The sequence below is a fragment of the Hemicordylus capensis genome, chromosome 1, assembly GCF_027244095.1.
Source record: "Hemicordylus capensis ecotype Gifberg chromosome 1, rHemCap1.1.pri, whole genome shotgun sequence".
NCBI classification, from domain to species: domain Eukaryota; kingdom Metazoa; phylum Chordata; class Lepidosauria; order Squamata; family Cordylidae; genus Hemicordylus; species Hemicordylus capensis.
This window is the reverse complement of record NC_069657.1, coordinates 245313588-245327490: the sequence shown is the minus strand read 5'-3', so window position 1 is coordinate 245327490 and position 13903 is coordinate 245313588. Positions and strand designations below refer to the sequence as shown.

The 13903-nt window shown below is 42.4% G+C and overlaps 1 protein-coding gene across 1 annotated transcript in view; it reads right to left on the bottom strand.

Moving 5' to 3' along the window:
• CLIC5 (chloride intracellular channel 5) overlaps positions 1-13602 on the bottom strand; it is an 80563-nt gene extending 66961 nt beyond the window's left edge. Inside the window, exon 1 of the mRNA XM_053284089.1 lies at positions 13232-13602. Within this exon, the coding sequence (XP_053140064.1) occupies positions 13232-13294 (63 nt within the window). The 5' untranslated portion in view covers positions 13295-13602. The remainder of the gene's footprint in view (positions 1-13231) is intronic.
• Positions 13603-13903: the final 301 nt, after the last annotated feature.

Below are 13903 nucleotides of genomic sequence, written 5' to 3'. Positions count from 1 at the left end.
TTCCACAATTCACTAAAAAGAGAAGATGCCTAAAAAATATATATGGTTGGTTTTGTATGTCAACTTCAAATGTGGTCAGGAGCATAGCTATAATTGAGTGGGGGTGAGGAACAAATGTCCCTGGGCCACTGAGGGAAAGGAGGCCTGCCAGCTGAGCAACAGCTTGCTTTTCACTCTTCTCCTCCCATTTCTCCAAAGAAGATGATGGGGGGTTAGGGGACAGGGGCCCACCTTCACATTTTGTCCCAGGGCCTGCTCTGACCTTGCTATGCCCCTAGATGTGGTTCTCTTTTGCTAGTGTTGTTATGTGGAAGTGTGGCTACACACTTCTGTTGTTCACAAAAAGTACAAATTATTCTTAGATTCTTTGTCACACTGTGGCCCTCCAGCTGTTTTTGGACTACAGTTCCCATAATCCTTAGTCATATGGACAGTAGCCAGGGATGATGGCAGTTTCAGGCCAACATCTTCAGGAGGACATGATTTATTATTTTTATTATTACATTTTATATCCCGCTCTTCCTCCAAGGAGCCCAGAGCGGTGTACTACATACTTGAGTTTCTCCTCACAACAACCCTGTGAAGTAGGATAGGCTGAGAGAGAAGTGACTGGCCCAGAGTCACCCAGCTAGTTTCATGGCTGAATGGGGATTTGAACTCGGGTCTCCCTGGTCCTAGTCTAGCACTCTAACCACTATACCACGCTGGCTCTCCATGCTGGATTTAAATCCACACTGGATTTAAGAGCCCTCTTCCAGCATGACAAAGGGAAATGCAGATGAAGAGGTTATTGTTGGGAGTTGTTGTTTGATTATTATTGTTGGTCAATGACCAAAACAAACCTATCTATCTATCAGATGAAAAGGGACATTTGTTCCTTTTCCTGCAGATAGGAATGGGCTTAATAGCTACCACTAATTTCTATAGAGCTAAATAAATAGGCTGTATTCAGCAAACCTGCTCGGAAATATGTTTTATCTCGCCAAAGAAACCAGTGTCACCAGGATTTCTTCAACCCAACAATGTACCTTAAATATACTCCTTTATTTTCTCTCATATGGCTGCCTAAAGGGGGGGGGAGTAGAAAAGCATTGCATTTGGAGACTAAAATCTGCCCCATTCCAATGGTGGCCTGGACTGAGCGGAACCCTATGGAAGGTGCAATATGCCTCCTTACAGTGCACAGCACAGAGAAATGCATGGAACCATCTGCCGTAGCTGCGAAATACAGACTCTCTCCCAGCCCCACTAATCATTACAAAGATCATTACAAATTTCCCCATAGTGTCAAAGTATAAATCCTGCAGAATATCAGGCCTTGAATTATACCAGCCTTTCAAAGCTGTAAAGGGCCAGTGAGAAATGTAAACCCTATAAACCTGCATTAAAATAACTATGGATAACATAACAAATCTATATATAATTACTGTTATGTGGTCCCCACTTAGTTCCAAAGGTGTAGAACCATATGGATTCTGGTTTCCCCTAGAGGAAAAACTATGAAGGCACTTGGTGTGTCTAACGTTTGGTTTATTGATAAATATGCAAGCTGAGCATTAGATGGATTTGAAATAACACAGCATTCCTGAAAGTCAGGGAAAGGTTATATTACTTCCCAAAAGCAAAAAGGTACTTCAGCTCTCTTTCCAGTTTCATTCCAGCCTCTCCAAAACCCAGTCTCTCTTCCTTGGAAGCTGCCTATCATTTTCCCCAAGTTTTTTTTAAAAAATATTCTTTAATACACACACACACACACACTTACTTGGGGGGTGGGTGGGTGATGAGTCACTTTGCATGTTCACATCAACTCCTTCCCATCAGGTGGTGAAGGATATATGCATTTCAACAGATGGCCTTTTTCAATGGCTGGCATGCAAATCTGACCTCCAAACTTTAATTCAAATTCAAGTTTGCATGCAGTCACATAGGTCTTCCCAGTCTGGAAGATTTTGTAAAAACAAAGACAAATACAGAGCACTGTGCAGTCATTCTTATTAGACTGCTTGTAGGCTGGTGTTATAAATCTGATTAAATCTAATTTTTTGCAAGATTCTGAAATATTCATTTGATTTCCATTGGCAATGAATACCTCTTACACTTCCAAGTGAAACAAATCTGTCAGACTGGGATGAACTATATGATTGCACTGAAGAAGACCATAGTTGGTATGCTTTTGGTTTTTATCTATTTGCCTGATTTTTAATATATTTACTGTTTATCCTGAATCATTTTTTGTATATATTTAATATTGAGATATTTCAGCTCTCCATAATTTCATTCATAGTTGTTGGTTAAAGATTTCCTCCCCGCCCCCACCTTTTGTTCATGTTTTAACCCTGGCTTTTCCAACTAAGCTGATAATGATATTGCAGTTCCTACCACGAGCTGCAGTGCTTTCTGCTGACCTTCTGGAAAGGCCCTCCAGTATATTTTTGGGATGCAATGTCAAATGATCCCAGTGACATTTACTGTTCTGGAATAGCTTCTACAATCTGCTTAGCCTAGGACAGATACTGGAGTTTTGCTTTCATAACAACACCATGACACAAGAATCTACAGGACAGAAGATTAGAGGGCAGGTATTTGGTGGTACAGACAGCATGTAACCACATGAACATGTATGAAAATACAACTGTTGGTAGCTAAGAGCACTTGTGACAGTAGGGTGGAAGAGGGGTGCAGGAGCAGGCACTGCCTCCCCCACTTCTTGAAACCTTCAGACCCAAACTCAGATACCTGTCCCTCTACTTTTCATAAGATAGAAACCACCAATGGAAGGACAGGTTAGAGAGTTCCTGACTGGTCCCCAAATGAGATTTGCTAAAGCAGCCAAGCTAACCCTACAAGATCTCCTACTTAAGCTGCCAGTTCCTCACCCAGAGAGGGTGCCTATATATTTAAATAGCCTGAGGCTTGAGAAAACACTCCACTTGGATCTTCTGCATCATTCTTCCACCAGTCCCCTTGCACACCCTGATTTCTTACCTGCTGTGGCCAGCAGGAATATTAATTTCCCACAGCAGATGCAGAGTGAGTGAGCAAGATACCAATGCGGGTATAGGAGCAGCAGCTGCTTCCTCTTTTGATGCATGCAAAGGGATAAGCAGAGTCTCTGAGTGATGAGGGGAAGAGTAAGGTGTGGGAAGGACAATTTGATCAGGGGCTAAAAATGTATATTCAGGCAGGATCAGAAAAGTAGAACACAAACAGGAAGAAAACAAACAGACCAGGCAGAATTCTGTGCAGATATAGATCCAAGAAAGGTCAGGGCAGAACAAGCAGAGCTATAGTAGGGGAGGACACTTTTTTTAGGACGAGAAGTCCCGGGACCCACAGTGTGGACTTCTCATTATCACAAGAAGAAATCTGAAGCCATACTGTAGATCATACGTGTCAACATTTATGCAAATTTATTTCCCTATATTTATAGGACATCCAATTGTTAATTGCCCAGAGATGAAAGTTTGGGGTGGTGTACAAATTTGATAAATAAATAAATAAATAAATAAATAATCCAGATCTTGTAAGATCTTGTGAGATTTGCTAGACCCAATCAGAAGCAGTGCTACTCTGTGGACATGTTCTCTCAAGAGCTAAAAGTCCCAGAGTTCCTTAGTTCCCCTTGGCATTTCCTATGTCCAGGCAAGAGGAGACAACAGGGTGTGCCAGATGACTGGCAGCAGGAGGGAGGGACAAGACTGATCAGGGACATGGAAATTGCAGGGACAGTGGCTCCAGTGCTGCTGATGTGATGATTTACAGGCCCCAGAACATCAGTGAAATAAATGACTTAGTCCTCTGATCTCCCGAGTACATAGAAGAACCGATACTATTTCCCAGGAGTAGAGAATAGGGTCTAAAAGGCAATTGTCAGTGCATTTGTGTATAATTAATATACGTACTTACATGCCATGTCTAGCTATAAAAACATATCAGACAGCCAAAAGCATTAGAAGCTTAAACAAAAGCAATGAAAAAGAAGCTAAAGGACACAAACCAATCCTCCAGTTTTTCGAAACAGGCCTTTTCTGAAATGACAGGAGGGAGAGGGTGGGCAGTGTTTAAGGTCTGTGCCAGACCCATAAAAATGACACTTGGGCACAAGGCAAAGGAAAGGGTCATAGCACAATAGTAGATACATGCCCTGTATACAGAAGATCCCAGATTCAATCCCCGGCCTTTCCACCATGATACCAGGTAGCAAAGCTGAGAGAGACCTTCCCAAGACCCTGGATATCCACAGCCTGTGGACAATACTGGGCTAGATGGATGAATGGTCTGATTATATTAACCTTCAAAGTGAGGAACCACCAAGAAACCTGGTGGTACCTGGTTCAAAGCGAGGTACCAGCAAGAAGCTGATGACCAATCTACAAAAAGCAGCCTCTTTCTTTTACTGGGGCTTCTAGGAGACTAGAACCAAAGAGGGCAGAGGAGCAATTCCTGTCCCTGGCCTTTCTTTGGTTAGCACCAGGCCTTACAGTACAAAGACCTAAACAGGTAAATAGCAATCTATCATAGCCTGTATGGCTTTTGGAAACAGGAAAATATATTGAGTAATGGCACAACGCATGGCTAGGCAGCAAAAATCTAAAGAAGCAAGAAAGCTTTCAGCATCCTAAAAAACTGGACTTACTGCGAAAGTGGAACTCCCCTCACCATGTGCAGAATCGGAGGTCAATGTGGGAAAGGGCAGCTGAAGCCTTGGGCCATGGCTGAGGGTAGGTTGCCTAGGCTGAGGCTAACTTGTCCAGCTTATTTCCTGATGGAAGAGTGAGGGCCGAGTTGTTTTACTTTCATCTCCAGCATCCTAGCCCTTCCTCTTTTCTACATGTGTTCCTTTCAGTGCCAGTAAGTATTCAATTTAGTTATAACCGAAGGCCTGAGGGCTTCCTCCTTCCACAGCATACAAAATGTTTCCTTGGTGACAGAGAAAGAAAGCGTCCCTTTCCCAAGCAAGTCACTAATCCAATACAAACGTTTCAGAAACTGATGTATCTCAACTGTTTTTGAGAGGATGCCATGAATGAAGCTGTCAAACTTCATTCCTCAAAAGTCAGCCATTTTTATTCTACAGTGGTCCAGAACATGCTGACTTGGGATCAAGTAAATCTAGCCTTTTCATCTTCATGCAATTTAGGCAGAGGACATCAAGGCATTATGATGGTGACCAACGTACAGTTAGGGATGTGCACAAAGCGTTTCATGTACATTTGGTGAGGCGGAGAGCAGCTGCTGAATACAAACAGTGCTGCTGGGGGCGTGGAGGAGGAGCAAGGAAGGGGCAGGTAAGATTTGCCTTCCTCCTTTTAAAGTGCCTGGTCGCCTCCTGCTGAAACATTTTGGCTGGGGCAGCTCGAAGCGTTTTGACGCCTCAAAATAGAGGTGCTGAAATGCTTCAAGCACATGCCTATATATAGTGAGGGCAAGGGATGAAGAGTGCTAACTTTTAATCATAATTATACATTACTATCATGATAATCACCACCACCACCACCACCACCACCACCACCACCACCACCACCACGACGCAAGCAAAAGATGGTTTCTGGCCTCATCCACAAATACTTTCTAAAATTTGTGCAGTTTCTGGTGCCATTCCTTGTGTTACTGACTTCTAGGAAAGATCCAGAATTGAGTGCGAAGACAATTGGGATCTGTAGCACTGCAGAAATATATGTAAGCAACTACACTATGGGAAACACCTATATGGGGCAGCAGCGATATAGGAAGATGCTGAAAGGCATCATCTCATACTGCGCCGGAGATGGCAATGGTAAACCCCTCCTGTATTCTACCAAAGACAATCACAGGGCTCTGTGGTTGCCAGAAGTCAACACCGACTCAACAGCACAACTTTACCTTTACCTTACACTGCAGAGACTGTGAGCCTGCCTTCAGATTCTGGATACAACCCAGAATGGGGGTAAGAAGCAACAGCAACTGTAAGCCATGGTTCAATAGGATTGAGCCTTTCATACATGTGTGTAGGTCTCAGCAGTACAGTACTCCTGCCATTTTGTGAGGACAGACTGCTCCATATGGAGATAGGTTTATCAACAAAAGGAACCTGTGGTGTGTTATCTGTAAAGATGCTCTTTTTGCTCCAAGCCTGTACAAACCATGACACACAAAGCCAAATGCTGCTTAACAGGCATGTATTGTGGCCTGTCAGGTACTTGGCAACACCCACCCGGGCACCCTACCCTCCACAGCAGGTTCATCACTTGCCTGGTGGGATGTCATAAATATCTGCATTTAGCTTGATGGGTTGCAAGTTGTGCAGGACTGTTTTAGTCTAATTTAAAGCCAAATATTGCAAACATTCTTCTTGACTTTTCATTCAGTGCCAGCTACCTGTAGACCAGCATTTTGTACTGCTATAATAGCAGAAATTCTGCTTTTGCACCAGAAGTAAATGTCAATCTCTCATCAGAAAAGCTAACATAGCTCCACATCAGGGGACCACTTATGCAAATAGCTTTGCTTCTCCAACAGAAGGATCATTGTGGCTATATTCAAACACACAAAACACAATAAATATCCAACACATTCATAGCATCTGTTTTTCTTCAGTGTACCAGTCAAGAACCACTCTTTTAAGTACATGAGGCAATCTCCCCAGACTTCAAAATGTAGAAAGGCCTGTTTCTACATTTGCTTTGAACTCATAGCTACAATGTCTATTTCCAGCTCTCTCCTTCCTTGCTCTTATCCATTTGTTCTTCCATTGCTTCCATTATTTGGAACATACACCTATTAAGGTATAAGGACAGTCTAATACCAATTTCAGTAGAAAAAAAATGCAAACAAAAATGCAGCAAAGATCTTTCTCCCAAACTAGATAAGAGTTTTTAAAAATTACTTTTGAAGAAAGATCATTCACTCTCACAAAACACAAAGAAAAAGTGTATTGCCCGAGTGTTTTAATGTGTAATCTTTTAAAGTACATTTGGGCTCTGTGTGTGTGTGTGTGTGTGTGTGTGTGTGTGTGTGTGTGTGTGTGAGAGAGAGAGAGAGAGAGAGAGAGAGAGAGTGTGAGTGAGAGAGAGAGAGAGAGAGAGAGAGAATATTTTATATATAGATTTACAATCAAATTTCAGAGGCAGAAAACTCAGAGAAGGCAGAAAACCTTATGAGTGAAAATGATCTTATTTGCAATTCTGTCACTGGCACTTCATTAATTTCATTTAATATTCAACTTCAAAATCCAAACAACCAAGGTTTAAACCATCTCTCTCTCTCAAAGCGGAATTAAGAGAGTATTTCTTTAACTCCAATATGGAAAGAACTAATTCTTCTTTGTCTTCTCCATATCTTTGTTTAATTAAAACAGCACATTCCTGGAAGTTGTTTTCATGATTTACTATACTTTGCCATGCATATGCCTTTTTTTTGTACTCATATTCTAGACTATGCCTATTAAATATCATGAGGGTCAATATTTGAAAATCCCCTCAAACCAACAGCTTTGTATTTTTGGAACTCAGGACCAAACTAGATCCAATTTTAATCATATAATTGGCCCTCATCTAAGTGCTTTATTAATGTCAATAGCATGCACAGGGGCCCAGTCCAGACTGAAGCTGCAGCAAGGAACAGTGGGCTTTAACTCTATCCCCACCGCCCATGCTCCTGGTTCAGATCCTCCCCTGTGCCATTTCCCTTGGGAAAAGTAACTCCCATTGAAGTCAATGGAAACCCACCCCCACCAGCAAATAGCATAAGCAGAAGGGCAATCTGGATCAAGACTTAAAGCTGCTACTCCCATGTCACTGCAATCCTAATCAAGACTGAAATGGATCCATTTAACCAGTTTCATCCAAATGTATCGAGAGTTGCATAGAAACCACCCCCTGAAGCATCTTGCTCAAGGAAAGGATATTTGTGGTCATTTATCAGTTGATGCAGTCCTTGGAGTCCAAGGAGAGCTTCTGTAGCAGCAGTCTCACAACCACTTCAGGATCACCCCCTTTCGCAAGTATTAATTATGTCCTAGGCCAGGGGTTCTCTGCCTTGAATCCCCAGATGTCATTAGACTATGAGGCTGTTCATACAAGCAGCCCTACCCAGGTTTGGGCAGCCCTACCTGGGTAGGACTGCTAATATGAAGCACCGGGATTGAGGCCAAACCCGGTGCTGTGTTCCCCAGTAGCTTGAGGTTTTAACCCAGGCTTTTACCTGGGTTAAAGGGTGCAAGGGTGCCCTTTACAGGGTTGCAAAAAATCAATGGGTTGGGTTTTTTTTTTTAAATCAGATTTTTAAAATTTAAATTGATTTTTTAAAAAAACAATTCATAAAGAACCTAGTCAAAGATATCATCATGAATATTAATCATAATTATATTCTATGAACATGTTAACCACGGTATATGGGGATGAGACATAACAAACCCAGTCAGTCCGATTCTGCAAGTGGTGTACATGCAACACACACACACACACACACACACACACACACACACACAGTCAAGCCCTAGCATCCCCCCACCCTACCCCCAAAGTGCAAAGACAAAGAAGGCCAATGAATGAATAGAGGATTTGCAGGGATGGAGTCGACCTGAGCAAGGAGGAGAAGTCTCCTTGCATCGGATGGAGGGAGGTGAATCAAAAGTGATGGGGGCACGGGATGGGGAGGGGAATAGAAAGAGAAACCAAAAGTGAACAGACTTTCTTCATGCAGTCCTGAGGAACTGTTTTCCAAGTGTATCCTCCATTGTAGAAGGGAAACACCTACTGTATCATGGCAGCAGGCCATAAAAGAGACCCGATTTGGGAATATTTTAATGAAGTTCCTATACCTGTGGATAAGACTGGCATGCCTGCAAAATGCAAACAATGCAACAATGGAATGCAAGGCCTGGTTGCCTGAATGAAACAGCATTATGAGAAGTGTGTACCTATTATAGTGTGTACCTACCTTCTAAAAATGAAACCTAGATCTATCTGTGTATTAAGGTTATATTAGACAAGAAGAATGTACTTTTATATATAAAATGATGATTAAATAGTATCTTCCTGATTAGTAATTTAAATTGTGATTTAAATCATTAAAATCCAGTCCTTCCATAAATCAACTTAAATAATGATTTAAATCAAATCAACCCTGGGCCTTTACCCCAGCTCCAGGGTCGTGTGAATCTCGGGCTGCACAGAGCCCAAGTAGTCACAGAGGGGGAATCCCCCAATGCACCATGGTGCTCATGCAATGCATTTTGGGATTCCTAGAGGCCACGACTCATTTTCCCAGCCTCCAGTGATCCGCACTACTCAGAGCAGTGTGGATTGTGTGGTCACACACTAGTGCACTGAAGAGGAGATCATTGGTCATCTGGGAGGAAAGTAGGTTCATTCCTGCCCTTCCCCACCACCCTCCCTCCCCGCCCTTCTCATGGTTGTGTGTTCAACCTTTACAACTCCCAATAGCCATTGTGGCTGAGGCTGATGGGAACTGTAATCCAATAACATCTGGGGATTCAAAGTAGAGAACCTCTATCCTAAGCCCAGCTGGTCATCAACCTTGTTAGATGTTATATGTTATAACCTATGAAGGCCAACGATCAAAGAAGTGGTCGGCTGCGACCCAACTTTGGCATAAAGGACAAGTAACATTGTCCTCTCCTTACTTTTTAGTTGATTCCGTTATCCTGCTTTATTGATTTGCTGTCGATATTGTTTTAATTTTCTCTTGAAAATTAAACATCTAACATCAATAATACATCACAGTTAATGCCAACATTTTATTGTTGCTTTAAATTCTGTTAGCTGCCTTGGGGGTCTCTGTGGGACAGGGAAATGTAATTTGATTTAATATATTAAGTAACTAATCAACTTAAAGTTTCCCTAGATCCTAGAAATAATGTAATGGAAGAAGGAGATTGACTTTATGACTTGCAATAATGGTCAGATAATCTGAGATATTTAAGGCTTGTTTACACAGCCACTGGTAGGATCAAAGAAGTACCCAGCCTGGGTAGAGGAGCCAGGCACACTTCTGATTGTTGGTTGTGTGCTTGCAAGACTTAAGGTGGGAGGCAAGGAGATTGATGGTGTGCAAGGCAGCAGCTGGGTACATGCACTCTATCCAGATCCTCTCCCCAGCTTTGTACCAATTTAGGAGGGAAAGCCATCCTACCCAGCTGCTGCTGCCTCACACACAATCACCCTCCCCTCCTCTTGCCTTAATGTTTGCACACAAGACTGAAAATCAGGAGCACATCCAGCTCTCCAGCCCAAGCTGGGTGCTTCTCCTACCCTGCTGGCACTTATGTGAACAAGCCTATAGCATTGGTCTGAACCTTTTCCTTCTGGAGAACCTACTATGATTCTCTGTGTGATGGTTACTTCAGGATTATTCATATTTCTTTGTTTGTTTGTTCGATTTCTATACTGCCCTCCCAAAAATGGCTCAGGGTGGTTTACACAGAAAAATAATAAATAAGTAAGATAAGATGTATCATATGTACATATAGTACATATGTATCACATGTACTATATTTTTTCAAATCTGGGATTAATTTCTAATCAGAGAGGTGCAAAGCTCAAATTTGTCTCTATGCCACAGACTCACTCCTGTGTATACATCTTAGGGCCACCTTTTAACAATACTTTTTGTGCTCAGGAACAATACTTGACAAAATACACACATCAGGCCTACTTCTCACTGATGTGGTAAACCTGCGTCTAGGCAATAGCACTTCGGACTGCAGGTGGGAGGATCACATGGCTGAATGCTCCTCCTGACAAAACCCTGCCCATAGAAAACTTAAGACAACACAGAGAAAACTAGACTAGAACCTTTCTCCCTGATATGCCATCTTTCTGCATTCAGTGAATGTTTTGCTATATGGAGGAACATTCAGTCATGTGCGCTCTCACCTATACCTTGAAGTGGCACAACCAAAACACAGAATTGCCACCTCAGTGAGAACTAGGCCTTTGTTCTGAGTGGCACATTTATACATATAGACCTCTGCTTTGCTTGGTAATCTACAAAGAAGTTTGGTCTTTCAATCCTTTCCTGTTTCATGCTTCCAGGTATTTGACAACAAATGCAGTGATCTAAAAGGTATCTGGTGTTTCACACCTGACACAGGAACAACCCTATCACCCTTCAGGTGACAGACTTTAGGGTATGCTTAAAAATCAGCAGATTGTCAAGCATCCAGCTCATGGTGATATTTTGTCCACCATGGAGACACTATCTGAATCTTCAGCCTCAATAATCAAAATGTTCTGTACCATCTCTAACCTGATATGAGGCATGTGTGTTTTGTTGACAGATTTTGGTACCCAAGATGAAAAAGTAGCCCTGTCCCTCAGTAGTGAGGGATGTACACTCTACATGAGCAGAAGAACTGCCCTTTGATTGTTTTTATTTATATACAGCTTTTTCAACCAAAAAAGGTTCTCAAGATGGTTTACATAGAAAAAGAATAATAAGGAGAAGATGGTTGCCTGTCCCCAAAGCACTCACAATCTAAAAAGAAACACAAGGGAACATCAGCACCAGCCACTGGAGGGATGCTGTGCTGGGACCAAACAGAGTCAGTTGCTCTACCCTTGCTAAAGATATGCAAATCACTACTTTTAAAAAAGGTCCTCTTTGCCCAGTTTGCAGTGGTTGCAAGATTGAGCCCTGGCAATGAAATATGTTATTGTAGCTGAAGGAGGGAGATGGAAGCAGCTAAGGAAGGAGAGATGCATCCTGACCTTATAGGGCTGTGCACCTCTTGAAAGCACTGAGGACTATTCTCTTTCCCAGACAGACCAAGAGGAAGGTGCTATTACCCAGAAGACATATGAGCCTGGAGATGTTTGATCACAAAACCATTCACATTACAAACAATTGTGGGATGCCTCAGAGGCTTGTAACTAATGTTGGGATTTTAATCACATTTAACTAATGCGGTAACACAACTGTCATGGAAGAGGGAAACATCTGAACCTCAACTTCCTACAATGATTTGTGCAGTGGCAACAAGGTAAAACAGTCATCTCAACATCCCCTGGGAGATGTTTCGTATTATGACTGCTGCTTACCAAGTGGCATGTTCAGTCCTGGACTCAGTGGAGCAACACATTTTCTTCTGATATTCACCAGAGTGTGTTCAGACCTTACACAAATATACATTCTTTAGAATGACATTTCCTTATATTCTAAAGGAGAACATTTCGTTTCTCAGCTGCACTAGAATAAATATTGAGTGACACCACTTCAGATTCTCTGGATCTACCCTTGTTGGAGGGCTGGTCCACACATGCATGTTCCATCACGTGATGTGCATGCATTTATTAGCTAGCCCTACATGACAATAACATCTGATCAGATTGTTATGTCCTGGCCCCCACACCTCTACTCTCCCTGGGGCAGCAATGGACCATCTGGGCATGTGATAGACATGCCCAGATGGTCCTCGGAGATGGTTTGTGGGAAAGGTGGGCTTCTGCAGCCTTCCCCACTGCCTGCCCTGTTGTGAAAATGACCTCTTTGTGTTGTAAACCTAATCAGGAAATGAATTTACAGTTAAAAAGCAGGTGCCTTGAGAATTCTGCACTATAATAAATATTGAGTGACACCACTTCAGATTCTCCAGATCTACCCTTGTTGGAGGGCTGTTCCACACATGCATGTTCCATCACATGATGTGCACGCATATATTAGCTAGCCCTACATGACAATAACATCTGATCAGATTGTTTTTTTATTCTGTACTGATGGGGTAGGTCCTCTTGCTAAACTAAGAATGCATGTGAGAGAGCAGAGGTTTCCCTTTTCATACTTCATGATTTCCCCAAGCATACAGCTGTGATGCTAAAGACTTCAGCATGTGACCTCATTGCACAAACACACACTTTAGGGCTTTCTGCTTCTTCTTCTTCTTCAGAGCTCTGCTTCTTTTCCCCAATGCACAACTTAGAGAGGAAAGCAAGGTGTTTAATACCTGATACTCAAGAACAAAGACATGGCATTGTAGGCAACAAAGGCTAGGACAAACAGCAGGAGGAAAAGCAAACAAGAGCATGAAAAAGAACACTTTCCTATCACATCATGTTCCGATAGTGTTCCTAATAGGAGTGGAGGGACAGAAGTGCAGACTCAAAACACTTAAAACAAGAGAACAGAAAGCTGTCAAAGTGAGACTTGCCATTGCCAGGCAGCCAGAGAGTTGGAGATATTAAATAAAAACCCATCTGACCAGAAAGCTGAGATACTTTAGTGTCTCACCTACCTTGACAAAGAGCTCAATTTCAGGATCCTTTCCTTCTCCATTAGCAGGAGACGGGTCTGTCATTTTTGAGCCCCACAAGCTAGGAGCTGTTCTCCTTACACGGTGAAGGAAGAAAAGGTTCCAGTTCAACAAGAGCTATGCTTCCTTCCATAAAGGGTGCTTGCAATGCTTTCTTTCCTCCTCTAAACCATCTCTTGGCTGTTTTTGAAACTCCCACTTAGCAGAGAGAGAGAGAAATTCCTAGTTACGGAACTGAGAAAACAAAAAGCAGAAAAGGACGAGGGAGGATAAACTGTTACGGTTTATACAGTTTGCTGAAGAAGCAACAAGTGCTACGGTGCTGTGTTGTGTTACAGAGTGCTTTGCCTGTCAGAGCTCTGGCTCACACTGCCAGCCCAAAATAGCCCTGTGCAAGAGAAGTAGGAGGGGTTAACTCAAGCGGGGGGGGGGAGAGCTATTGGTACCTAGACCATTGTATTAGCCTCAAAACAAATGGTTTCTTTTCAGCATCATACAGAAAGCTCTCCTGCTTGCACTTTCCTCTTCTTCTGTTCAGGGCTTTTCAAAATAGTTTCCACTTAAATCTTCATTTTATTCCCAAAGCTTATTGATCCTGTTAAAAATATATAAGGGTGACCTACACAGAGTTAGACAAAAGCAAATGGATATTTT